Here is a 25,476-nt window from a genome sequence, read left to right as displayed (position 1 = left end):
ACCGTAGCCACCACCAGTACCACCACCACCGCGGCTACCACCTCAACCACCACCGTAGCCACCACCACCACCAGCAGCACCACCACCACCGCGGCTACCACCTCAACCATCACCGCAGCCACCACGACCACCACCACCGCGGCTACCACCTCAACCACCACCAACACCAGCACCACCACCACCACCGCGGCTCTGGGAGGGCGGTTGAATCAATGTCGCTCGCAGGCCGCGCACGAGGATCGCTCAATCCCCTCGACGATGTCCCGACCTGTCCGTGCCGCCTAAGGCCGCGCGCAGCACTGATGCGAATGTTGACGATTGTTGTTTCTAACGGGCGACTTTGAGGTCCCCGCTATATTTGCTTAATTTAATTAATCCCGCTCGAAAGCAGCGAGCCTGCGAGAGAGAGGGAGAAGAGAGCGAGCGAGCGAGAGAGAGAGCGAGAGAGCCGGCCCACGGCGCGCGCGTCTGGGCCATGAAGTCATGCGGCCTCTATAGAAGAATTGCTCAAATGTTAGGGGAGAGGTCACGGAGCGGAGCTCGTATAAAGGCGAAGCGGCAGTGAGTCAGCGAAGCCCGCGCCCATCTCTCAATAATGAGCTGGCTCCCAGCCAGCGCTGCCATGGCAACCGTGGCGGCCAGGCACAGCGCTCCTAACGCTATCTCCTAATCCTCAATAGAAACTAAAAAAAAAGAAAATCTCATGAGAACGCAGCCCCTTGGTTTCAACAACTCGGGTTTTCAACAAAGATTGGTGTGTGTTGCGAGTCTTTTTTTATTCATTTGTACTGGAACCTCCCAGGCCCTAACTCTATTACACAAAACACTTCGGGTGCGCGCCGTGTGGAAGCCCTGGCGCGGCGCGAATTCCCCGCGTTTACGATTTCAGTGGCTGCACTTTACCCCGCCCGGCCCCTCGTGGATCCGTGACGGGCTCCGTCCCTCGGCGATGGGCCCCGTTTAGCAGCGATCGGCCTCGTCTCTCCGCTATGGGCCCCGTTTAGCGGCGATGGGCCCCGTCTCTCTGCGATGGGCCGCGTTTAGCGGCGATGTGCCCCGTCTCTCCGCGATGGGCCGCGTTTAGCGGCGATGGGCCCTGTTTATCAGCGATAGGCCCCGTTTATCAGCGATGGGCCCCGTCTCTCCGCGATGGGCCCCGTTTAGCGGCGATGGGCCCCGTCTCTCCGCGATGGGCCGCGTTTAGTGGCGATGGGCCCCGTCTCTCCGCGATGGGCCGCGTTTAGCGGCGATGGGCCCCGTTTATCAGCGATAGGCCCCGTTTATCAGCGATGGGCCCCGTCTCTCCGCGATGGGCCCCGTCTCTCCGCGATGGGCCCCGTCTCCCGGCCGTGTTTCCCCTCTTCGTGAGCCTCCAGGGCTCGCGTCGCGTTACGAGTCTCGCGGCCGTGCCGAAATAATGTTACATCAATGGCAGCGGTTCCTTTTAAAAGCTAATTGCCTGCAATGCAGCTCAGCCTTCACATTGGAGCCTGCTTCAATATTGATGGCAAGAGGGGGGGGGTGGAGGATACAGGGGCATGTGGTGTTTTTTTGTTGTTGAGTGTGGAGGGCGCCCAAGCAATTATGAGAGGTGAAATGGGTGCTCGATTGCAGATGGAGCAGGCAGCCCCGTCGCGTCTCTGTGGAATGTGTCGCGAGTCCACGACGCTGGGAAAAGTGGCGCAATGGAGGAAGGGGTTGTGCAATAATTCATTCGTAGTTTTTTCATAACGTTTGAATCCTCCGTGCGATGTTCTATTCATTCGTATTTGGACCACATCTCGGGGCGCGGTTGTTTAATTGCGGCAATTTCCGGTGCATGGACGCGTGCAGAAACATGAAAGCCATGAGATAAACCCGCATCCTTCTCCAGTCAACGGCCAATCGTTGTGGCCACGTCAGTGTGAAAGGACGAGTCCCGTGGACCTTTTGATGTCCACGGGTGGTGAGTTCTAAGTCTGCCTCGGTTACCCCATAGTGATGATAGGGTTTGTACAGCCACTGACTCGAGACATCATTTGAGCGACGAATTCTTGATGTTTCATGTGGTTTCCCCAGATCATAAATACATGATCACTCCTCTTATCCGTGACCCAATTACCGTGACCTCTATTTTCTGCGGGAGCCGTTGGATCTGCCAAAGCCCATGTTATTCGTGGCCCCTTATTATTGGCTGCTATCCGTGACTATCCGCTTTTTTTTCTTGCGGATAATTTGGAGTAAATTCGCAGACAACATCACCGTGGATGATAGGTATTCTCCTGTATATGGCTGTTGAGTGACGGTCGTGGAGGCAGGAGGTGTGGATAGAGGCTGGGGCCCACATGCCTGCCGTGGGCGCACGTGATCGCGCGCGCCGACGGAATAACCAACGCGTCCCTCGCCTTCAACTCAATTGAAGATTCAAGTGAATTGCCTCTGACGTAGGCACGTGCCTTTTTTTGTTGTTGTCGCTGCTGGATTGAGAGAATGCTGGAGGAGTGTTTCTTCGCGGCGTGTGACTCCGAGAGTCATCGGCAGAGGGGTTCTGTGTGGCGAGTTTGCGTTCGCGTCTCTTTGCCTGATTGGTGGCACCTTCTGGGCCGTGTGCCCGCACGTTCCCGATTTGCTGGTTTTCTCCCCAGCAGGATGCCTCCGCAGTGGGAGGTTTGCATCTCACGGGGCCTCGTTTTGTGGTTTAACAGTTCAGTCGACGCGTAGAAACCACGCATTAGAGAGAAATGCGCTATTATTCCTATCCCTAGCCATAATCCTACACCTAATGGTAACACATAATCCTACTCACAACCCCAAATCAAACCACTAATACCAACACGCTAATTCTGCTTACCCATAAGCTTAGGCCTACATCTAATATCTACGCTTATCCGTAATACTCGGGGCTGCCTGGAAGTTACTGGAAGCCCGGGGCTGGAGGGTTGGAATGGCCCCCTCATTAATTAGCGAGACAACAACAACAACAACAATAGGCTCACTTTGGGGTGCCCTCGTTTGCAGGAAGCAAGGGGGGGGGGGGTGCTGTCTTGGGCCCTGTTTTGGGCGACCCTGCTAACACTCTGCGCGTCGCTCTCTGGGTGCCGGCCTGCACCGTTTCTTTTTTGCTGACTCATTGAGAGTAGCCCCGCGCGGCCGTTTTACACAGACCGCGTTATTTGGCTTCGAGCGTCTTTGAAAGAGGAACCCGGTTATAAAAGGATGCGTTTGAATTCACCACGCTGTTTTGGATGTGATGAATGGTGTACGAAATTTTACAAGCAAGTGCTTCGTCCATCGTTTGAATCAATTTTTTTTTAATATAGTGAAGGTGGTGTAACCCTTTTCCCACGTAGTTATATCTTATTACAGTGTGGAAAGTGAATCGTTGAAGCGTGTGTGTGTTTTATTGAGTAATTATCACTGTGCAATGGACAGGCGGGTGTAAGACGTCTGAGCTGATGTAATCGTGAATGTTCCAGCGTGAGTTCGTTTTGTGACACAGGTGGGGGGTTGAGTGTCAAGGAACCTGGAAAACGGCATGAAAATAATCATCATATTTTTTGTTTAAATATGTGCTCCACGCGACACAAAGTACTAATCCGGTTTTTTTTCAAACAAAAATGTAAAGGTCCATTTGTGAAGTGTGGGTTTTTTTGCGAGCATTGATCGCCAGCCATTAAAATGTTCACTAACATGTCTATTAATCTCGCACAAATGTGTCTCTCTCTCTCACTCTTTATGTCACCATTTTGCTGATATCAATTTCACGAAGATGGCCGCCTCAGACTGCTCCGTTCGTTTCCCTCCGGGGGCCCTCTCTCTCCCTTTTTTGTGAACCTCAAAAGGACACTACCGGTGAATACTTTTTGACGCCTGTACCTTCTAAATTACTTTTTTTCACGATCTTGATCTTTTTTTCCCCCCCGTTGTACTCCCCGCTTTTACATCCGCTCCAGGAGCCAACGCAAAGAGAGCAGCAGATGATTTAACAGCTAATGATGGCGGGCAAGATGCAGGTATAATTGTTTTTTTTTTGTCCAAATCGCATGATGCATGACAAGCGCCTCGTGCCGTACGCTTTTTCTTGTCTTCTAATCAAGTGCATCTTTTTTTTTGCACTTGAGTCTCTCGTGAAAATGAACAATACGAAACACATCGGAAACCATGTCTCTACGTTTTTGTGTGTGTGTGTGTGACATCGGGAATTTCAATCGTCACCCGCCGTGTGCAGTGTTATGCTCGCGTGGTTTGTTATTTACTTGAGGTAATACCACCGCTGCTTTGTGTTTGGGAAGGTTTGTGCATGCTCGACGTGTTTACATTTTGACAATGCGTACCACCGTGTTTGTGCTGACGAGCCGCGCTCAAAGGGGAGCTCGTGAAGCCCGGCCGCGCACCCTCCGGTGGGCAGCCGGCCACGGGGGGCCACCCCACCCCCCACCCCCCCGCGGCCCGGCAGCTCCTCACCGGCCCCTCGGGGCCTCCGCTTGACAATCGAGCGGGGTCCACAGCGAAGTTGGGTTTCTTGGCTCCGGCGGTGTCACAGGGCGCCCGTTGCTGTCCCGCCGATGCCTCCGGCCCCGTGGAGGCCGCTGCGCAGCGGCGTGGAGCGAGTAGCGGGCGGTCGTCGTCGGCTTCGCAGCGTCAGGAGACGGCCCCGCGTCTCCCGCCTCGCCCGAGAGCGGTGGCACGCGCCACTTCTCTGCAGCGCGACGCGTTTGGCATTATTTTCCGAGTCATCCTTTTCATTAAAAGAACGGCAACAATCCCCCCGTGTTCTAAAATAGCCCACGGATGCAGATATCACAGAATTACCTCTGAGATCCCTTGAAGTGGCCTCCTGTCTGCACACTAGGGGGGGGGGGGGTGCAGACTCTCCTACACGCAGCTCTATGGACGTATCTTATTTGATCACGTGGCAGTCAAACCGAAATGTATTTTATTAATTCTGGGAGGTTGGTTTTGCCCAATTTAAGGGAAAGACCGAATTGAATGCGCTGATTTTTAGTGTGCCAGTCATTGGTGACCAGCATGTCACCATGAACTCGCTACAATCGAAGGCAGGCGGTCTCAATCACGGATTCAAACCAGGATCCCAGCGGCGCGATGGCTCAGAGCCCCGAGTCACACAGCCACCTCCGTATTTTGCAGCCATCGTCTTAATGATCACGTTCGTAATGTTTAATAATATTATCTGAGCCGCACTGGGGGGGGGAAACCGGGCATGGTCGTTGGCGCTTTAAAGTTCGCAAAAATATCTCCAAACACTTGAGCTCTAAATGACGGCCAACATCCACATTGTTCACGCGAGGGGCTGACAGGACAATGAGGACCTGTACACGTGCCCCCCCCCCCCCCCACCATCTAGTTTACCTCCACCACTGCGCCGCAGAGGAATGTCTATTCCGTGTTTATTTTTGGTGCGCGGAGCTTGGCAGGATAATGGGGTTGGCGCACAATCTCGCTAACAGCAATGAGCACCGGGTTAGAATTTGCGGCTGCGTTAAGGAAGGGTGGCAAGTGAAGTGATCGCCTTGACAAACAGCCGCTCCTAAGAGCAGCGCCACGGGAGCGCCGCTGCCTCTCTGACAGCAGCCGACAGGGCCCGCACCTTCTCGCCTCCGCTGCGCTGCGTTCCGTGGGCGGCGTTGCCGACGTCCAGAGAGAGAGAGAGAGACGACGTCGTCTTGTCGGCTTAGCCGGAACCTCCGCGTTCGCGCCTTTCCGCGGTCGCGCGTTAAGTCACCGGGCGGCCGGCCCTTTAATTTCCGCCGAGGCTGCTGTTTGTTGCGAAGCAGTCCGCGTATTTACGTAGCTGAGAAGAAGAAATACCCACGGGGCCGGCACGGCGCCGTAGCCGCATGACAAATGGACTTCCGTGGTAACCGCCTCTAGCGCGTTCCCTCGAGTCCATGCTCTTGGAGTCCAATTGCAGTGTCACCCCCCCCCCCCCGCTTCGCTTGCTGCAAGATTCCCGTGAGCGCGCAGTCACTACTCGGCTGATGCTGCTGCTGCTGCTGCGAGCAGATGATGCCAGCGTGCGCTGCTGTCAGCGCCTGATTATCGTCAACGTAGTGGGCGACGTTCTTGCAGTCGATCGCAGGCCATCCCCGGTGGGCGTTCATGCTACGTCGGAAATAAATAATTACGATAATACTTCCCTTTTACTCATTTACTCACCCAGCCTCGGTGATAAGGAACGTTCACGGAGTGCGACGCCCTCCGATGCCAACCAAATGGAATCGGTGACATCTCCTTCAGGTGCGGAAAGACGCTGCGCCTACCCTTCCAGACGCCACGTGTTGTTTATTCTTCTATTTACCGCGGCGATCAACCCTCTCTCGACGCCACGGAGCTCTTTCGATGTCACTTTTCCCCGTTGGAGGACCGCATCAGCCGAGGTCCGGCCACTGGACGATCGCTTCTTCCGCACGAGGGCAGAATTTGTCCAGAGAAATCTCATCGGATCGCGTTCTTCTGGATCATCTGGATGGCGATCTCTCCCAACGGGCGGATAATATCCTGAAGCTCCAGTCCCTCACACGACGCAACCAGTGCCATCACCTCCTCGGCTCCAGAATGTCACCGAGCATGCATGGTTCGAAGCGGGACCCATCGATCACCGGCCTGAGTCGCATCTCTCACACCGGCTCAGTATTGTCTTGAAGTGAACATCTTATTTTTCAATAAGAACTCTCAACAAGTTGTGTAGGACCGTGGCTGAGATGAAGCGACATTCGCGAGATGTGCCACCCATCACGAACTGCGTCTCAATCATCTGCTCCTGTTGATGGTCGCGGCGGCATCATGCTCTGTAGACAATTCCAGACCTCCCTTTCCCAGGCGACAGACTCTAGCTCTTCCTGGGGAATTCCCAGGCGTTCCAATGCCAGCCAAGTGACATAGTCGTCCCGCCAGCGTGTCCTGGGCCGGCCCCCGGGTCTTCGCCCAGTGGGACGTGCTGCTGCCTGGTAGAGTTCCGAGGGGAGTCTGCCTAGGGCATCCTTTACCAGGTGCCCGAACCACCTCAACTGGCTCATCTTGATCCGGAGGAGTAGCGGCTCGACTCTGAGGCTCATTTAAAATAATAATGAGAAGAATAATCGGCCTTTGGGCCATGAGGGCCGCATCGATTGTCACCAGTTCTGTTCTATCTCCGACGAACTGTTAGACGGACCTTGAGGCCTCGGTCGCAGAGCAACAAAAAAAACCAACCAACGCAAAAGGTGTGGGGAGGCAGAGCCATTAAAAAAAAATCGAAACTGGAGCATCACACACACCGTGAATATTCATTGTGAGTCCCAAGACACATCATTAGGAGGGTCCTGCATTACAATGGTTGGCGCATTCCAATTATGGCATGTGGGAGGACATCTAAGGACCTGGAGAAAACCCACCACGCACAGCAGGGGATGACATAAAATCTCCGCAAAGATCGATTTAATCTGCGAGGAGGAGGTGGGGGTTCTACTGGGACGTATTCAGTCGATTAGCTGCAGGAAGTAAATCTGGATTCGGGAGTTGACAATGAGAGAGAATTAGTTGAAGGAGGAGATGGAGGCAAGACTATTGTGGAAAAGACCGAGAGGAAGAGAAAGAACGACGACGCTGGACGATGATCAACAAGGGGGCGGATGTGCGGACAGACGAAGAGAGCAGTGGCGCACAGAGCGACATGGAAGATGAGAGTCGTCCCTTGGAGCTGTCTACGGACAGCACATGTCACACGTGAAATTTTAGTCCACAGATAGATCTAAGGCAATGAATTATTCTGCTGACCGAATGCATTCCGGTTCTGCCGTCCTATTAACCTCGCAGCCCTCCGTCTGCAACACCTGCCCAGCCCTGGTGGCCACCTATTTATGTACGCACCAGGCTCTTAACCTTCTTAGCCTGTCAAGGTCACGCACATTCAAGGTGATATTGTCGTTGTGAAGGGAAGACCACGCACCGGCCTCAGTGACCGTGGCTCAATCTCCAAAACAGTTGACTGCCCCAATATTCTGCTCCTGGCTCGCCGCCCATTGATCGAGCTCGTGTCCCTTCATCGATACACATTTCCGCGCCCCACGGGAAGTCGGCGAGCTGCTGTGCCAGGTACCACAATGCACCGCTTCGCCCCGTGCCGAGGCCCGGTGCCACCCCCCTCCTCTGGAATTGAGTGAGGCCACTGTGGTGAGAGTAATGTTTGGCAAAGTGACATTGAGGCCAGATGCCTGGTGCCTCCTCTTTATGGAAACTGAGGCCACCTCGCTGAAGCTAATGTGCGGCAAAGTGCCATCGAGGCACACGTGGCAGAGAGCAGCTGTTGGACTGAAGAGGCCCTGCCCAGAGCCGGCTCCGCCAGGGCCCATGGTGAGCGTGGGGCCGCAGTGGCGAGCTGCTGGCTACCTCCTCGGCGTGCGGTCCTACGCGCTCGGGCTCACTCGACCGGGACCAACCACCAGGGCCCTGCCTGCCAGAAGCCCAACTCCTCACAAACTTGTCCGACAGCTGTATCATTCCCCCCCCCCCCCCCCTTTATTGAATTTGGATTATTTTTGTGTGCGATATGTTTTTGTTCTCGTTTTGCTTTCGTTTTTGTGGGTCTGTTTACCATGGGCATGCGTCATTTGGTTTGTCATCTGTGTTAATTATTCTCGTGTTGTTTTCTTTAATTTGTGCGTCTTGTTTAGCTTCAACACTGACATCGGTGTTGCTGCGCGGTGTACTGTGTTTGTTGTGACCCAATTGTCCAGTTAAACAAATTTGCGAGAGACGCCTATTCTCATTGGCCCCATCACCCAGTCATAAATAATGGCCATTCATCTATCAACGTAATAAGTCTGGCTACATTCATGAGACCGCCATCGGACAAATGCACATCCAATGAAACATTCTCGCGCCGGCGTCTCATTAATTTCGCTCTCCTGTGTGGATCGACCGAGTCCACGGCGTCACTGCGTCACCTTGCACCCCACTTCGACAGCAGAGAGAGAGCGAGAGAGCAGCACAGAGAGCCGTGCGCTACAGAAGCTCCCCCCTCGCTCTCTCCTGAACCTAGTGCACGGCATTTCCCTGCGTTCACTTTGTGTCCAGCGACTCGAAGCGCGATGAAGTTGCAGCGCTGCGCTACGGGGTCTTTGTGCTTCCGTGACCAAACATAAATGAGTGGGGATTTCCATGATAAAGGACCCACTCACAAAACGCCTTCTGTTTTCAGACGTTTCCCCTGGGTTCTCTTGCCATATGTACATTTATGAAGCTGAAACCATTTACAATAATACATTTTTTTTAAACTCTTAGGCCCAAGCACGTGCGAAACCCGCACGGAAACCCGCAGGCCCAGAGATGGAATGGCACCGCTTGAGGACCCACGGGCAATCGGCAGACGCTGGTGCCCGAACGCGCGCGCGGTGCGAGAAACGCCGAGCGGCGGCAGCAGATCGGGGGGCGAGGCGCACGCAAAACATTCTAATGAGCGCGCCTCGCAATTAACATGCTGCTGCTCACTCACAAACCGCAGCGCCGAAACTGCCGCTCGCGCGCGCGCGCGGAGGCGGCGGCGCCGCCGCTCAGAATCCAAATTCGGCTGGAAAACCAGCTGCTCGCGTTGGAGCCGTGAACTCAGCTACAAAGCTCAGATCTGCCCGCCCCTACAGCGCGCAAATCTTTCCAGAGTCGGGGGGCGGGGGGGAAGCAGAGGCCTAATTGATGCGATGAATGTGTTCTCTGTGTATGGCCCCTGGGGTGCGCAGCCACTTCTTAAACACGAAAATACGGAAAGGTTGCGTCTTCGCATCGCCCAGACAGCTTGTTACGAATGTTTAATGTAGTCATTCTGTATCAAAGCTGCCCGGAAATTCTCTGTACGTCATGGGTACAATATATATATTTGATACTTTTAACGTTAGGCTTGGGAACAAAGCGTTGCACAAATGTGCACGATACTCAGCATTTAATTTCTCACCGAAATTTTTTAACGGCGTCGTTTTTTTTTAGTAGGTGGCCAGTAGCCACAGCCATACAGCGGGAGGTGTACTGGACGTGGTGTGTCGGTTTAAATGAAACTCATTCCACTCTGCGGTGAGCAGTGATTGAGTGCCGCGCGCCAGGGAATTCAGAGAGCGGCCCCCAGCCCGAGTTCACGACCAGACTCTCAACGCAAGGTCACGCAAATTGCCGCGAATTCAAACATAAAACCTCATCAAGAGTAATTCCGTGCACGCGGCCGGACATTGCCGCGCTTATTACCGCATTTTTAATGCCAAAACCACCTGGCACATCTGGCCGCGCGCAATCCGCAGACCCCCGCCGGCTCGCGGATAGCGCGCTCCCCCCTCTCCCCACCACCCCCCACCGCCCCCCCTTAGAAGCGAAAGGCCCTTCAGGGACGCCATTTAAGCGTCATCGCTCAATAGCGAGTGTGCGAGTAGGTCGATGGGCGCACCTGTGCCCGCCCGAGTCGTCTCCGTCGCGCTCGCCACGCTCGCCGGCCGCGGCACTCGCCGCCCGCCCGAGCCTCCTCGAGTTCAATAATTTGGCGCGAGACGGAACTGCCCCCGGCGACAGATTTGTGGCCCGTCATTAAGAGGCTGACCTTGAGGCCTCGGTCGCAGAGAAACAACAACAACAACCATAAAACCAACCAACGCAAAAGGTGTGGAGGCAGAGCCACCGGCGTTCCCGTCAGCGGTGGCGCGCTGCGATGGTGCTGCTGCGCCCGGGGCTAATGGAGTGGGGGCCGGTGCCGCAAAAACGGATTATGAGGTGCACGTCCCGAACATAGCGAGCGACCCGAAGGTGTTTAATGAAAGGAGGTTGGCTCCGTGGGACATTTATGGCCCGATTCCAAGGCAATTAGGGCGGTCCGTGCGAGTTGTGGCGCAGCGGTTTGGGCGCCGTGATGTGAACCCTGCGACCCGAGTTCAACTCCCGACTAACATCAGTGGCGAGTGATGAACTACTGTAATGGGCTCTCCCCTCCCAAGCCGCCTCCGCTTCACCAACTCGCACCGGCGAAGTATGGTCAAACAGCCCACGTGACCGACACACGGCGCGTGGTGGCCTTCATCCAGCAGCGGATAGACAGAGGGCGATAAATTATCGTTTTTATTCGGAGGTGCCTGGCTCGGCTCGCGAGTGGAGGCGAGGCAAGAGCCGTGCCCTTCAGGGGACGTCACCCCACCATCGTGAACATCCCCCTCGGTTAGCAGTAAATCTGGCCGCACCGTGCAGTGGTGATTGAGGGTCAGCTCAACCCATCATCCCTCGGGGGGGGGGGGGGCATTAAAATAGGTACCACTTTCCGTAGATATGTCAACAGCGGTTTTCATTTTTGGAAAGACGCATCACCGCCATAGGAGTGTGGAATTCCCTGGCCCACGTCTGGAAATGGGAAACGTGAGCCACTCCACTTTGAGCAGGAAACGACGCCGATGTTTTGTTGTTCATCGCCAGGCCGAGGTCGTTGCAAGTTACCCGTCTCAAAATTCACGCCACGTTTACTTCAACGCGTCCGCTCGTGGCTATTGCCGAGCGCGCCTATTCGCGATACTAACAGCCGTGCATGTGCACGGTGCGTTCTTTGGTGCGTGTGCCATGTCTCCCAACGCAGACATACGCGACAGTGGGCCCAAGGCGGTCATGGTGTACGTTCACGGTGGCTCCTACATGGAGGGCACGGGCAATCTGCTGGATGGCAGCATCCTGGCGAGCTACGGCAATGTCATAGTGGTCACGCTCAACTACAGACTGGGCGTCCTAGGTGAGTGCCGCGTACGGACCCGGGGCGTACGGAGACCCCCCCACCCCCACACACACCACACCCCCGACGGAGATCGCGTCACGCCGGCGCCGTGAGCTGCAAAACCGACCGGCAGGCGAACGAGCGGCGAAACGGGAGGCCCTGGGCATCCGTGGGGCGAGGGGCGGTGGGAGAGGCCGCTACTGCGAGCTGGTTTTGCTGGGTCTAGGGGTCAGGGTGAGACCAACGTGTTCATTTGGAGAGTTGGCTCCCGCAGCTACGAAATCAGCTCGCACCCCCCCCCCCACACGCGCTCTCTTCCCCGCAGCAATGCTTCGTGGCCTTTGTGGGTTTTGGTCGCATGTTGGTCGCATGTTGGTCGCATGTTGGATTTCTGTGCTCACGGCGCCGTGCTTTATAACCCCGAGCTCGTCGGGCCGAGCCGGCGCCGTCACCGATGTGCAACGCAAACTCGCTCGCCCCGCCACACTCAGCTCTGGCACCCACATGCGGCCCACGCAACTCTGCGGCTTTCGCGTAATGTTTTTCAAATTTGCCTGAAGGTGACTGCTGGTTGCCCCCCCCTCCACCAGCTCCACCCATTTTTTTAAATACACATACTTGGTCACGCCCACTCAGCTAACTAGCTCCGCCTCCATCACTCTAGTAGCTCCACAGAATTGAACACACGAACAGAACATTTTAAACCTGCAGCACTGCTTCATGGGAAGTGACGGGACAGAATTTATTGAACCGGCACATTGCCTAGCTTTAAACAATCGATGTAATTAATCGTACGCACGGGTCCTTTGCATAAGAGCAAACAAAACACTCAACCTCATTCCTCCATAACCACGCCCCTTACAACATTAGCCGGCATGCAGTCGGCTGACGTTTCAAGCATGAAGCCCTTCGTCAGAGCAGGAGAAGGAAGCGATGGGGTTAAAGAGGTCGATTGGCTCACAGACTGCACTGCCCGGGGCTCTGAGCACTCTGCGATGGGAGACGGCATAAACTCGTAAGCGTTGCCCGTAAGTGGACGATCGGTATATCAATCAGAGCATTGCAGGAACGATGCCAATTACGTTGGCATCGCGAAATCGTTGGCATCATTCGCGATTCCAGGTGGCGAGGAAGAGCTATATGATTACATTCGGGTGTAGGTTTTCGCAGCCGATCGATTATGATTCGTAACAAACAACAAACAAACGAAAAACTCAAAACATTCGGTGTAGTTGCGTCAAGTGGTGGCGCTTGTGCACCGCTTAGCGAAACTTGGGCACCACTGAACGAACCTCGTGCACCACTGCCAACGCAGCAGCATCGCCAACTAATTTACGACATTTTTTGACTGTGTCCGTGCGGCTGAGGGTTTCTCAATAACACAACACTTGGTTCGATCGCTAGGTGGCCTTAGCCAATACTCAATGAACGAATCAAGAGCGAGGAGATTATGAGCCCAGGGCGTGAGAGACACCAGGTGCCAGAAACACGGTGACACCAAGCGAATGTGGAACGCGCACGAATGGTGAACATCGGGGAAGCGCCTCGTCAAGGGGCTCTGTTCGCTCACAGCGCTTCCCGCAAATAGACGTCACGCACACACACACAGCCCCGTAGGCTTGAGCTCTGTAATTTTTTTAATGTAAATGTCATTCAAAAAATGTGCAGTTACGGTGCGCTAAAGTTGCCCGCATTTCCACGGACGAAGATACAATTGGCTCTCGCCCCGCCGGGCATCCGCGATGTCTCGAACGATGTTGGGCGCCTGGCAGAGCGAGCTTGGGCCGTGCTAGACCAGTCGCTCGCCTCTGTATCTCTCTCTCCCTCTCTCTCCCTCCGCCCTGACAGAATACCCTCGCGTCGGTAGCGTCGAGAGAAAAAAACGCCGCAGTTTCAGCATCAAAGGCGTTACCAGCGCCCGCTTTAGCAATGTCTCTCTCTCTCTCATGGCTCCATTCGCCCCGGGCTTCTCGGGGGGATTCATCTCAGAGCGCCAGGGTCTCCAGCCTCCACCTCTTTGATCGCCGCCTTCGTGGTGGCTCAGGCCTGGCCCGTGACTCTCACGCGATGGCCCCGGTAGCCGTTCCGCTTTGTACGCGATGACCTGCAGCAGCCATCTTGTAAGATGTCTCGTCTTATCATGCATTGATATAAGCGCCTTGGCCAACGCGCTGTACGGTGAACTCACTACGGTGCACCATGATTGGCGAGATGGAACGAGATGAGTGGGTGGGATATACTTGTAAAATTGTGGTGGTGGTGGCGGTGGTGGTGACGATGCGCGGAATAAATGAAGATGGAAATGCGACGAGTGGATTGATGACGGGCGACCATGGGGAGTGGTGGGGGACAAGGGAGACGGCGTTACGATGCAGAGCGCCGAGTGAGGCCGCGCAAGGCGGGCGGGCGTCGTAGGGGGCAGGCGAGCGACGCGGGAGAGGTCGGGCCCCCTCCCCTCTGATGTTTCCTTCGCCGGCTCCTCTTGAGTCAACCCCAGACCTCGTGCCCCTCCTCCGCTCGCGCGCGGCTCGCCACGTCTGCCGCGACTCTTCCTCGGCGCATAAAACGTCGTTAGGGTTTTACAGCGGTGCCGCAAAAAGGAGCGACGTCGTTCAACAAGCGCCAGACACATACAGAGAGGAGGGGGGGGTAGCGGGGCGATTCGTGGATCGTGAAATGCGATTCGTATTTTTTGTAAGAACGCTAACGGATACACTTTGAATACCTTATAATTCCTTTTCGCCATGGCAACAAATTATTCTTCTGCACGCGCACGCTGCCGCTTTATAGATACGCGGCTGCACAGATGAGTGTATTATTATATTTACGGAGCATTGCCTTCTGGGGGCATGCGGCTGATGTATATGGGCGAGGTTTTGTGGGAATCCATAATGGGATCTTGGGATTTTTTTTCTATCCCCGCCCCCCCCTCTCCCCCCGCCTCGGTCCTTCCTCCTGCGTTGCCATAAATTTGGTTCATTTTGTGAGTGGCCAGGAAGAAGACGGTCCCAACGTCCGCCCCGCAGTCAGCGCCGGGCAATTCATAACCGCACGCTGCACATTCTCCAAAACGCCGCTTCAATGTCAGCTTCGCGCGAATTTACGATAGAAATGCAGTGATCCGGATCTCACCACGCGATTCATGGTTCCCCCACAGGCCGGGCTAGGGACGCATGAACTGGTGGGGGTGGGGGGCGGGTGGCGTCCCGGGGGGGGAGGATGGAGTCCCCCTTCTTGTGGAAAGAGTTCGAGGTCCGAAAAAGGAGTTAAAGTCGTGTGAACGCCGCTGTAAATGTGCTCGCGGAATTAAAGCGCGCGATGCACGAGTCCCATTTAAGAGGACCATTTAAGAGGACTATTTAAGAGGACCATTTAAGAGGACTATTTAAGAGGACTATTTAAGAGGACCATTTAAAGTTTAAATCATCGTTCGCCTGCTGCAAGCCTCTCCGGTGCAAGTTCTTCGTCGTCCGCAGGCGCCGACGAGGTAAAGCGCCGCCTCCTCGTCCTCCTCCTCCTCGCCCCTGGCCGCCTCGCTCCGCTCCACGGCTCTCTCGCTTCGCGCTCGCTCGCCTTGTCGCGAGGTGCTGATTAGCTCTTTGCACTCCAGCTGTGATGCCGATAGTAACTGTCTGCCACAGCCTCTGCTTTGTTTGGGGGGGGGCGGGGTTTGTTTGTGGCACAAAGTGGCCAGCTGCGGCCAAGGTTTTGACGGGGCCCACCGCTATGGGGGTGGTGCCATCATGGCGGGCGCCACGTGCCAGTCGCCGCTTCTCCGCTCACAAATGACCCGTGAGAGATCCCACACTTCGTTTCATCTATCGCCCTTGCTCGGCCGCTTGTCCTTTTTACGCAACTCGATCCCCGTTGTGCCATCACTGTGACGTCACGAGGGGAAGAATCTACTGGGATCTCTCACACGGCAGTGCAAGCCCAGCCCCCCCCCCGTCCGCCCGCCCGCCCGCCCTGTGTGTGAATGAACGCCCGCAGAAGTGGACATCACAGAGCCACCTCTGTGATCGTGACACAGCAGGGGGCGCACTTTCTCACCCACCCGCTACGTATGTTTGTCACGTGACAGTCAAGCGGATGTTTGAAATTCACAGAGACGGAAAGTTCGCGGGATTAAGTGCGGTCGCAATTTTGTTACTTGATTGTGGGTTTTTTGCGTGCAGTCATTGCTGATAAGGCTGAGCCCGTGGATTCGCTAGCCCTGAGAACCAACGTTGTCTCACAGACGGTCGCATGGATTCCACTCTAGGATCTCACTAGAGATTGACGGGCTCATTGCTCAGCCATCTGGATTATCTGTCTAGCCACCATTATCATTTGTTAGACATTTCAACATCAGATGGAAATAAATAAATAAAAGTGGTCTTGATATAACAACTCAAATATGTTTTTTTACTCCTACCAAATTCATCAAAATAGTTTTGTTCCAATGTAAGTGACGTGAGAGTTGACACGGGGGTTTTAACTTTGTTAAAATTAACTTCTAAAAAAAAACGTCATCACACGCCTCGGCTCGACGACAGCCGCGTGCGTCGCCATTTATTAACCTTTCTGATTTTGGGGAATTTCATTTCAGTCTTCATAACTTAGTTTAGAACAGAACTGAAGCTTATGTGTAGAAATTAACTCATGATGAAGCTGTCTGCAGTCCCAACGTGTGATACAAATTATAACGTGATATACAGGGGTAGCGTATTGCCGTATAACAAGCAGTCTGTTAATTATTATTATATAGGCACTGATGGTAATGCTGAGCATATTAGATTTAGCTCTTAACGTGAATTTATTTTTCAAATGCAGGCTTGACTTTTTAGAGAGTTCCCTTGAACGTTGCGTTTGACTAAACTTGAAGCCTCACTTTGTGTAGGGCGCTCGCCAATAACTACGTAACCTTAAAATACAAAATATACATAATAGGTGACGTTTCAGGCAATAGCCCTTCCACATGACACATACCCAGAGAGGCCAGAGAGGTAGAGACTGCACTTAACACCATGGGGTAACTGCACCACTCAGCTGTTCAACATTACCATGAAGAGTGCACACTCAGAGCCGGAGTTTTACACCACAAACCGCCGCATGAAAGCACCCTCCGGTCCCCACCGCCCGCCTTACTGGCCCCGACTGTGTATACGAAACTTCTAAAAGGGGTCAGGCAAGAGGCGGCACCTAGGGTGGTTACCAGTAGTGACTGTTTGACAGCAGCAGCAGCAACAACAACACAAACTCAGTGGCTCAGGGCCAGCGGTCAAGACGAAATGGACGAAACATTTCAGCAAACTCGAGGTGCCCCGAGCACTGAGCTGGCTACCAATTGAGATCCTGGGTTCGAATCCGGTCTTTACACCGGGGTGCATCAAGTGGAGCGAGTTAAAACTAAACTCAAACTTTATGTTATTTTTTCAGGTAAGGCCCACTGGGCTGTGCAGCTCTTTTTTCAGAAGCGACCTGGCCGCAAATGATCGCTCAACATCGTAGCCTGTCATGTGCAAATGTATAACAGCCAAAGACTCTTTGTGAATAATAATAATAATAGGGGTTTTCCCCTTTTTCCTGGCAACACAACTTAAACCTTTTTACGAGGAATTATGTGTGCATTAACCACAATACCTGTGGTCAAAATTCAAACAAACAACACACTCTGATAATATATGCATTGTCCTTGAAACTGTGAATGTTTCTAAATGTGGAGGGGGAAACCAGAGGACCCGGACAAAAACCCACACCCTCACGGGGGAGAACATGCAAACTCCATATATACAGGCATCAGGGTCGGGATCGAACCCACAACCTCTTGTATTCCAGGCAAGGGAGTTAACATCTCGCCACCGAGGAGCCCACGTTGATGGCCTCAGCCCGCTCAGCAGTGTTTTATAAACATAATATCATATAAAACTATCATATAAGTAATTTGGTTATTGTGCTTGGTTTGGCCAAGTGGTATATTTACGAATAAAAAAAACAATATCCGATTAAGACTGCCATGCGACAAACGATCTCATGGCAGAGCGTGTGGGAAAGTGCCCGTTCGGATATGCAAAGGACGAACATTCAATTGAAGAATGGTTGGCGAAATCGCTCGTGCACAGCCATTTTCTCTCCCACAAAGCACTGCTCTGAGATTTCCGCATGGGTTCCTCGTCACGTGATATGATGCCGACGGTGCAATTGTAAGTACATTTTGGGCAAATGATCACAAACGCATTTAAGAAAACTGCGCCAACCGCTCTGGCGAGGGGGTGTCCTGCTCAAGTGAGCACTGCGGCAGTGGTGGAGATGTCCACATCCCCATGCCTCGGGCGAGTCTATCGACAGCATGACCATCGTTGACCTCCCCACAAAGTGGTACTCAATTATCGACCCGGGAGTGATAATAAATCGAGGAGTCAATCGACAATCAGGCTGTGAACTCGTGACCTTCCGCTTCCTTGACCGCTGAACAGCCACCGAGCCGGGTCCACCTGGCTAACTTCCTTGAAGTCGTTGTGTGCCGCGAACGGGCCGAGACGATCTCTCTCTCTACGGAGGGAACGAATCGGCAGGGGGCTCCTGTGGGTCCCCTCTCTCCAGGGATACGTGAAGGAGGGGGGTGGCGAGCGGCGTGTGGGCACAATGCCGCGTTCCCCTCACCTGTCGCTCGCTCGCCCGCGTTGTTCTCGCGTTCGCACGTTCGGGAGAGTGATTAACAGTCCCGGGATGTGGCCATGAACATAAAAAATAAGTGGGAGCTGTAATGGGATATTTGTGCCGCGTAAAACATCCATTACAAGGTTCACCTTCGCTAACGCGTGTGTTCACGGGCACGGGCACGGCACTTCCACGACGCGCGTCTCTCGGCGTCTGTTCCCCGTTAATGCGTAATGGCCTTATTAAGTGTGTCATCATTTGTGATTCGCATAACTAATTAATTAACTATTGTAATACGGACACGGGCAACGCCAGCCAGCAATCACTCCGAATGTGACCGATGTAAAACTCTGGCCCTGTCCGTAGTTTGCACGTTAAGGCCTGGGGTAATTGAATTTGTTTTTTGAGCAGTGCCAATTGAAGAATGCAAATGTCATCTTCGGACAAATCCTGAGTCAAATCGATGGAAGAATTAATTTGGTTTAGCGGCTTTATACGATCATCGGATGTGCTCCCTGCCGAGGGGAAGTTTTTTTTTCTCTCTCTCTCTCTCTGGAAATAACCGCGCATTTCATTATCGGGCCGCAGGGCTTCTTCCACCCGCGATGGGGCTCAGCCCAGGAGAACGGCGACCACGTGGTTACCAAAGTTTTGATTCACTTAACGGCGGACGTAACGAAGTTTCCTGTGACGGATTTAATTTCGGCGAATGTGTGAAGATTTCTTTATTAATGCCCTTAGTTTTTGGAAGTCTTACAAAACAATACATGGGTGGAAAAAGTTTTAAATCCAACGGAACATTACCGAACAATGCCCTCGTTCAAGTTCTGTTAATCCTCACTATAAATAATTACGGCCGTGTAAACTAATTGTTCTTCCATACGAGCCCGAGCGCGTGCGCGCTTAGATTGTATTTATTTTAAGGTGCTTTGCAGAGCTTGCAAAGCACCTTAATAATAATAATCCATCACTGCAAGCGCCTTCGCCTCTCTAATCGGGTGCTGGAGGGCTATATTTTCGACCTGGCAAACGGCACCGTTCTATTCCTGGCGTGCTCAGTCATTGCTGCCGCCGCAAGCTCGGCGCCCTCGTTTAGTATGTTTCGTGTATCGGACGATGACGACGACGGTGTGTTGCGGGAAAGCACTCGAACGTCATCATCGTCGCCGGTGGGTGAGGAAGAGGCTCCCCGCACCTGACGTAGGAATTGAGAGATGTGGAGAGAAACCGAGGAGGGGTGGGTGGTGGGGGGCTCTGCGTTTGGGGCCTCAAACTCCCTCTGCCCCAGGCCTGCACGGCCTCCCAGCGCCAGAGGCGTTCCCCGTCTGCCGCGTTAATTGAAGCCTCGCGGAGCGGCGCCCGAGATTTACGGGGTGGGGGTGGAGTGGGGGGGCGTGGCGGAGGCGACGCGCCGTGCGTGCAAACGTGGCGCGCAATCGGACGCGGTGGCACGGCGTCAAGACGCAGACGAAGAGAAGTTTAAAAAAGACGTCAAGAATGGAAATAACGCAGGTGCACGGCACGCAAGTAGCCTGATGTATGTCACATCCAGGAGCTCCGCTACAGCGCAGCCAGACATATGGCGGCATCATCTGCAGTTTGTGGTCGGATCAAGATACCATTTGTCTTTGGAGATGTTAACAGCTGCCATAAAAACACAATCTGTTTACCAAAAGTCGCCCATAAATTACCGTGGCCGCGGTTAAAATCCACAAAGTGGGGAGGGGTAACCCTTTGCGCTCCGGGACGCGGAGTTGCGCTGGCGGCGGCCTCGCGTCCTGCGGTGTCGCCCGTTCGGGCCGAGCGTTGATTCCTGCCCGGCCACCAATCGTGGGCCGGTGGTGACGGATGGGTTTTCATCGGGGGAAGGTCAGTGCCTAATTGGCGTGAGGCGTGCGTGTTGTGATGGTTTTACCCCGCAGTAACCCTGGCGGGAGGGGGGGGGGGTTTAAACAAATCGCTACTCTCAGCCACATCGCTATGGATTGGTTATTGCCGGCACTTAAATCTCACGCGCGATTGGACCGGAGCCATCTTAGCAGGTGCCTCCACCCTTGAAGAATTACGCCCGGAGTAAATACCAACAACAACAACAACAACGACACGAACGTTACAGAAATATATTCATGGATATAGCGGTATGACTCCTGTAACGCTACAACGTAGAGACGACGCCACGGTCAGATTTAAAAAAAAAACTGAATAATTTCTCCCGGCGAAGGCAAACGAGTGGAGGACATTCGCGCGTAGGCATTTGCGCTTCGGCGCGAACGTGTTTGTTTCCGTATTAAAGTGCCAGAGTGTGAAGAAGTCCATCTCCTCGCCGCGCCGGAGATTAGTCCCTATCGGATTAATTTGCCGAGGCTGCGCGCATGCGCGAGCGCGCGGTGCAACGCGCGTGAATCATTCATGGCGCGGATGGGGAGCGGTGGGGGAGCGGTGGGGGAGCGCGTCCGCTCCGCGCTCGTTAGGTCCTGGCGCGAGCCGTCGAGAGGGCGGCGGGGCTGCGATGGAAAGGTCAAAGGAGCAGCCTTGGTCGGCTGCTCGTATCGTAAACTAGAAGAGTGTTTACCGCGGCCAGCGATGCGCCGGCTCGCCTTGCTAAATCATGGTGAGCGCCGGGCGAACAGCGCGTGCGCCTGTTAGTCCGCCACCGCGGCCTCGACGCTTCATGGAGACGCGGCGCCGGCGGTCGTGGCCGCAGAGGCGGGCACGGCGCGTTCACGTCGAGGTCGTTAGCCGTGGCGCCCGTTATTTTGGCTTCGCGTGCGACGATCGCACCCCCACAACTGGTTTAATGAGACCCTGGGATTCGGCGTTGTGTGTTTCCCTCCGATAATGTTTTTGGTCGAATTGTGACCGGCTCGTTAGTATGATTGATTGATTTTTTCTGTTTAATTTGCGCAAGTTTTGTCCACTCCATTAGCTTCAGTGTAACATTGGAATGCAATTTGCATACATTGTGAATAATCGATAATCACGCGCCACGCTACTTGAAGCCGTAAGAATCGATGTTAGCCGGTGAACCATTGTGCTCCTGATAGCAGTCGCGCAGATTGAGCTACAGCAGCCGCAGGATTAACGATGACAATAAAAGTGATTATCATAATTTTAATGTGCTGTTATGATTTAGACGCCCGCTGGTTTCGGCCCGATCATTAGGGCTGCCTCCACTTCCCGTGGCTTGAGTGCAACCACTGGCATCTGTGCGGTCGGTGGAGTATTTCTTGCAATCGCCAAATAAAGGAAATTGAGAATTAAATTTACGTGATATTACATTTCCAATTGCCGTCTATCGCTCTCCAGATTCCAGAGCCGCCTGCTCGTTTGTGAGCAAGCGCGCCTCGGGCTGCTGGGCCCGTGCGCGCTAAATCATTTATTCAAATGCCCTCTGCAATCCAGCTGCCTTAATAATTGATTTCGTTGAGTATTGAGAAATAGGCCATTAATGAAGTTGAAATGCTGATTGTATTTGAATAAATCAAAGCGCTTGAGGTCTACAAAAAAAGCTTTCAAGGGTTTTCAGTCACCTGAGGTCCCCCTGCCCCATGTGGCGTTGTTTTACGAATGTCACCGCGGGGTCGGCTCCAGATCCTCTCTGGATGTGGGGCGGGGGGGGCAGCAGTAGAGCTGTTGTGTTGGGGGCCACCAGAGCAGTCTTCTTTCCATCGGCTCGTGTTGGCGTCGAGCAGCTGCTGTAAATCGTCCGTCGGGGTGGTTGAGTCCGATGATTAACGCCAGGAGTAGCGGAGTGTGATGAATCCTCCTTTTGTATTTTTTTAAATCGGGCATTGAGTCGTTACCTGTTCCGTGAGTCTGTTGTGCGTGGTGACCACTGCCGGAGAACTGCCTCTACTTTCCATGTGTGCACCGAGTGCCCGCTGCTGGTGCTGCTGCCATGGCTTGTGTGCAGTGGACGCGGCTCAGGGGTTGTGGCTGAGAAGCTTCAGGGCGGATATCTCAGCCAGGGATCTTCTGCGTCGTCGGAGATTTCACGAGGAGGTGAATTCTCGCGAACTTCCGTTCGGTTTCGCAAGCACGGCCAAGGTTGAAGCTGCTCCGTTGAAGGTGAAGCACGTGGTCCACGACTAAAGCAGTGATTCGCCACGAGAGGAGGGGGGGAGGGGTTAGTGAACCTGGAGTGGTCAAGGGGACATTGTTATGAGAAACAAAATTTGTGAGGTGGCCGGATTGGCATAGGGGGTCAGGGGTCAGAGCGCTGAGCCGTGAAACCGCTGAGATTCAGGGTTCGAATCCGGACAGTCATCCCTGCTTACACGGGGTCCCTTAAGTGGAGCCAGTTGATGGCCTCAGCCCACTCACCAGCGACTGCACGAAATAAAAAGAACCACTATGGTATGAAATATGTTACGTCGTTTACTTTGGAAAAAATCCAGATATGGGATGTTTTTTATTTCACTAAAATGTGATTGATGAACGAATGCTGTACGCACACCGCGTGGATAAATAAAAATACCAATTGAAGGGACTTCGAACCGGTCCTTTGATTTGATCTTTCGGCACCGTTCACTGTCACAGGGTGGTACGCTGCTCGCTGCGACGGTACCAAACGGAGAAAAAATAACCGTCCTCAGATCGTGAGAGGACAATGATGGTGGGATTTTAATATATTTGGGAGGAGGAAGTCAAATGAATGCACGATGTCGGGCTCAAGGCGGCTGGCTGTGCTGGCACAATTTGGATTTGGAGGCGAGAACGATTGTCCACTGTACTTGCGTTTCCTGCCACGGATCGCCGCGGTCGTGCGGGTGAGCCGAGTGCCGGGAGGAGAGAGCGCGGAGCGTGAGTTGACTGTGTGTGGCCGCTCGGCTCGGTGTGGATTATCTGTAATCACTTGGGCTGTCAGGCTTCATTGAATTGAGGGAGTGGGAAGCGTGCATGCGCTTGATTCATCACCTTAATGCTCTTATCAATCAAACGTGGCAGCTCGGGATTGATTGGGCTCTGCTCCTCGACAAAGATAAGCACTATAATCCCGCTGCGTTCACACTGCGTCGTTTTGTCGCTCGCCACGCTAGGCTGATATGCAAGAAATTAAAAAATGTGGCCAGATATACGAGTCGGCGTGCGGTCGGCACTCTGTTAAAGACGGAACTACGGGGGGACTCAATAAACTCGGAGCGCTCGTGATCGATCGCCACGTCCTCTCCCGGCGGTTCGCTGGCACTGCCGCGCGTGCGTGGACAGAGAAGATGGGTTTTTATTTTATTTTAAGAAGGCGGCGATGATTACATCGCGGGTCAACAGCCCTCGCGCATCCGTGTGACATGTGGCCCAACGCGCCCCGTGATTTTCATGCGGTTTTTGGGTTTGAATTCCTCTAGAATATCCTGCCACGTGCCACGGAAATTCACAAAGCGGAGGCAACCGTCTGCATAATTAATTACGGCGTAAACAAAAGCCGTCTGTGCCGCGGCCGTGAGAATGCGAGCTCCGCAGTGATGTCAGCAGCAGCATCAGCCCACAATGCACCATTCTGCTCGACACGGCACGGACCGCAGCCCCAAGGATCCCGTTTGCACAGCAGTGACGAAGCAGCGTTGCTTTCAGTCTTCAATGTTTTTAATTTGATGACAAAAATGTAATGAGTTATGTTCTGCCCTTTGTCGAGCTATTGCCGGTTAAAGGCCTCTCTGAGCTGTGCCGGTCTTGGGTGTTGTTTGACTGCACTTCAACTGGTTAGTTGGTGCAGTCATATCAGCTGTGGGTACGGGTTCATGGAGCAGTGTGAGTTCATGATGCGGTCACCACCGACAAAATGTTGCTGTTGGATCGGCCGGAGTTGAATCTGCCAGCAGTGGTAGCACGCGGCATGCGAAAGCTGAAGAGAGGAACGGCTGTAAGCGCGGCCCGACTCGGCGCAACGCACTCGGATTGCGAGCGGCCGCGGAAGCACGCATGCCACGGGAGCAGGAGACGTCCACTGGGGGGTGTTCACTCGTGAGACATTCACTCGGGAGATGTTCAGTGGGGAGACGTTCAGTGGGGAGACGTTCAGTGGGGAGACGTTCAGTGGGGAGACGTTCAGTGGGGAGACGTTCACTCGAGAGAAGGTGGCAGGGGAGAGGTTTACTCGGGAAATGGTCACTCGGGAGATGGTCACTCAGAAGCCGTTCACCCGGGAGACTTTCACTCCGAGTCGTTCAGTCGGGAGATGGTCACTTGGGAGACGTTCGCTTGGGAGTCGTTCACTCAGGAGATGGTCACTTGGGAGAAGTTCACTCGGGAAACGGTAACTCGTTAGATGGTCACTCGGCAGACGTTAACTCGGGAGACGTTCATTCTGGAGATGGTCACTCGGGAGAAGGTGACTCGGAAGCTGTTCACTCGGGAGATGTTCACCCGGGAGACGTTCACTCGGGAGATGGTCACTCAGGAGATGTTCATTTGGGAGACGTTTGCTTGCGAGTCGTTCAGTTGGGAGAAGCTCACTCGGAAGACGTTCACTTGGAAAAATGGTCACTCGGGAGACGTTTACTCATGACATGGTCACTCGGGAGATGTTCACTGGAGAGACGTTCAGTCGGGAGATGATGACTCAGGAGAAGGTCACTTGGGAGAGGTTCACCCGGCAAGACGTTCACTGGGGAGACGTTCAGTCAGGAGATGATAGCTCCGGAGACGTTCACTCGGGAGACATTCACCTGGGAACGTTCATTCGGGAGATGGTCACTCCGGAGATGGTCACTCGGCAGACGTTCACCCGGGAGACGGTCACTTGGAAGACGTTAACATGGGAGACGTTCACTCGGGAGAGGTTCAATCGGGAGTGTTTCACTCGGGAGATGGTCACTCGGGAGACTTTCATTCGGGAGACGTTCACCCGGGAGACATTCACTCGGAGTCATTCAGTCGGGGAATGATCACTTGGGAGACGATCACTTGAAAAACGTTCAATCAGGGAGATGTTCACTCATGAGACGTTCACCAGGAAGATGTTCACTTGGGAGATGATGACTCAGGAGACGTTCACTCGGGAGACGTTTGCTTGCGAGTCGTTCACTCGGGAGACATTCACTCGTGAGATAGTCACTTGGGAGATGTTCACTCAGGAGATGGTCATCCCGCAGACGTTCACCCGGGAGACATTCACTCAGAGACGTTCACTCAGG

General features: G+C 53.8%; 1 protein-coding gene across 2 annotated transcripts in view; it reads left to right on the top strand.

The window, feature by feature from the left end:
- The window catches only part of LOC144732672 (neuroligin-4, X-linked-like), a 170,596-nt gene that overhangs the window by 56,837 nt on the left and 88,283 nt on the right, over positions 1–25,476 (top strand). Inside the window, exons 2-3 of one of the 2 annotated variants that reach the window (XM_078614223.1) lie at positions 3,933–3,992; positions 11,573–11,722. In XM_078614223.1, coding sequence (XP_078470349.1) covers positions 3,933–3,992; positions 11,573–11,722 — 210 coding nt within the window. The remainder of the gene's footprint in view (positions 1–3,932; positions 3,993–11,572; positions 11,723–25,476) is intronic. The other variant, XM_078614224.1, reaches the window with a different exon arrangement.

Source organism: Lampetra planeri, chromosome 43, assembly GCF_965212315.1.
Source record: "Lampetra planeri chromosome 43, kcLamPlan1.2.h2, whole genome shotgun sequence".
Classification (NCBI taxonomy): domain Eukaryota; kingdom Metazoa; phylum Chordata; class Hyperoartia; order Petromyzontiformes; family Petromyzontidae; genus Lampetra; species Lampetra planeri.
The sequence above is the reverse complement of the archived record's forward strand: the minus strand, read 5'-3'. Positions and strand labels throughout refer to the sequence as shown.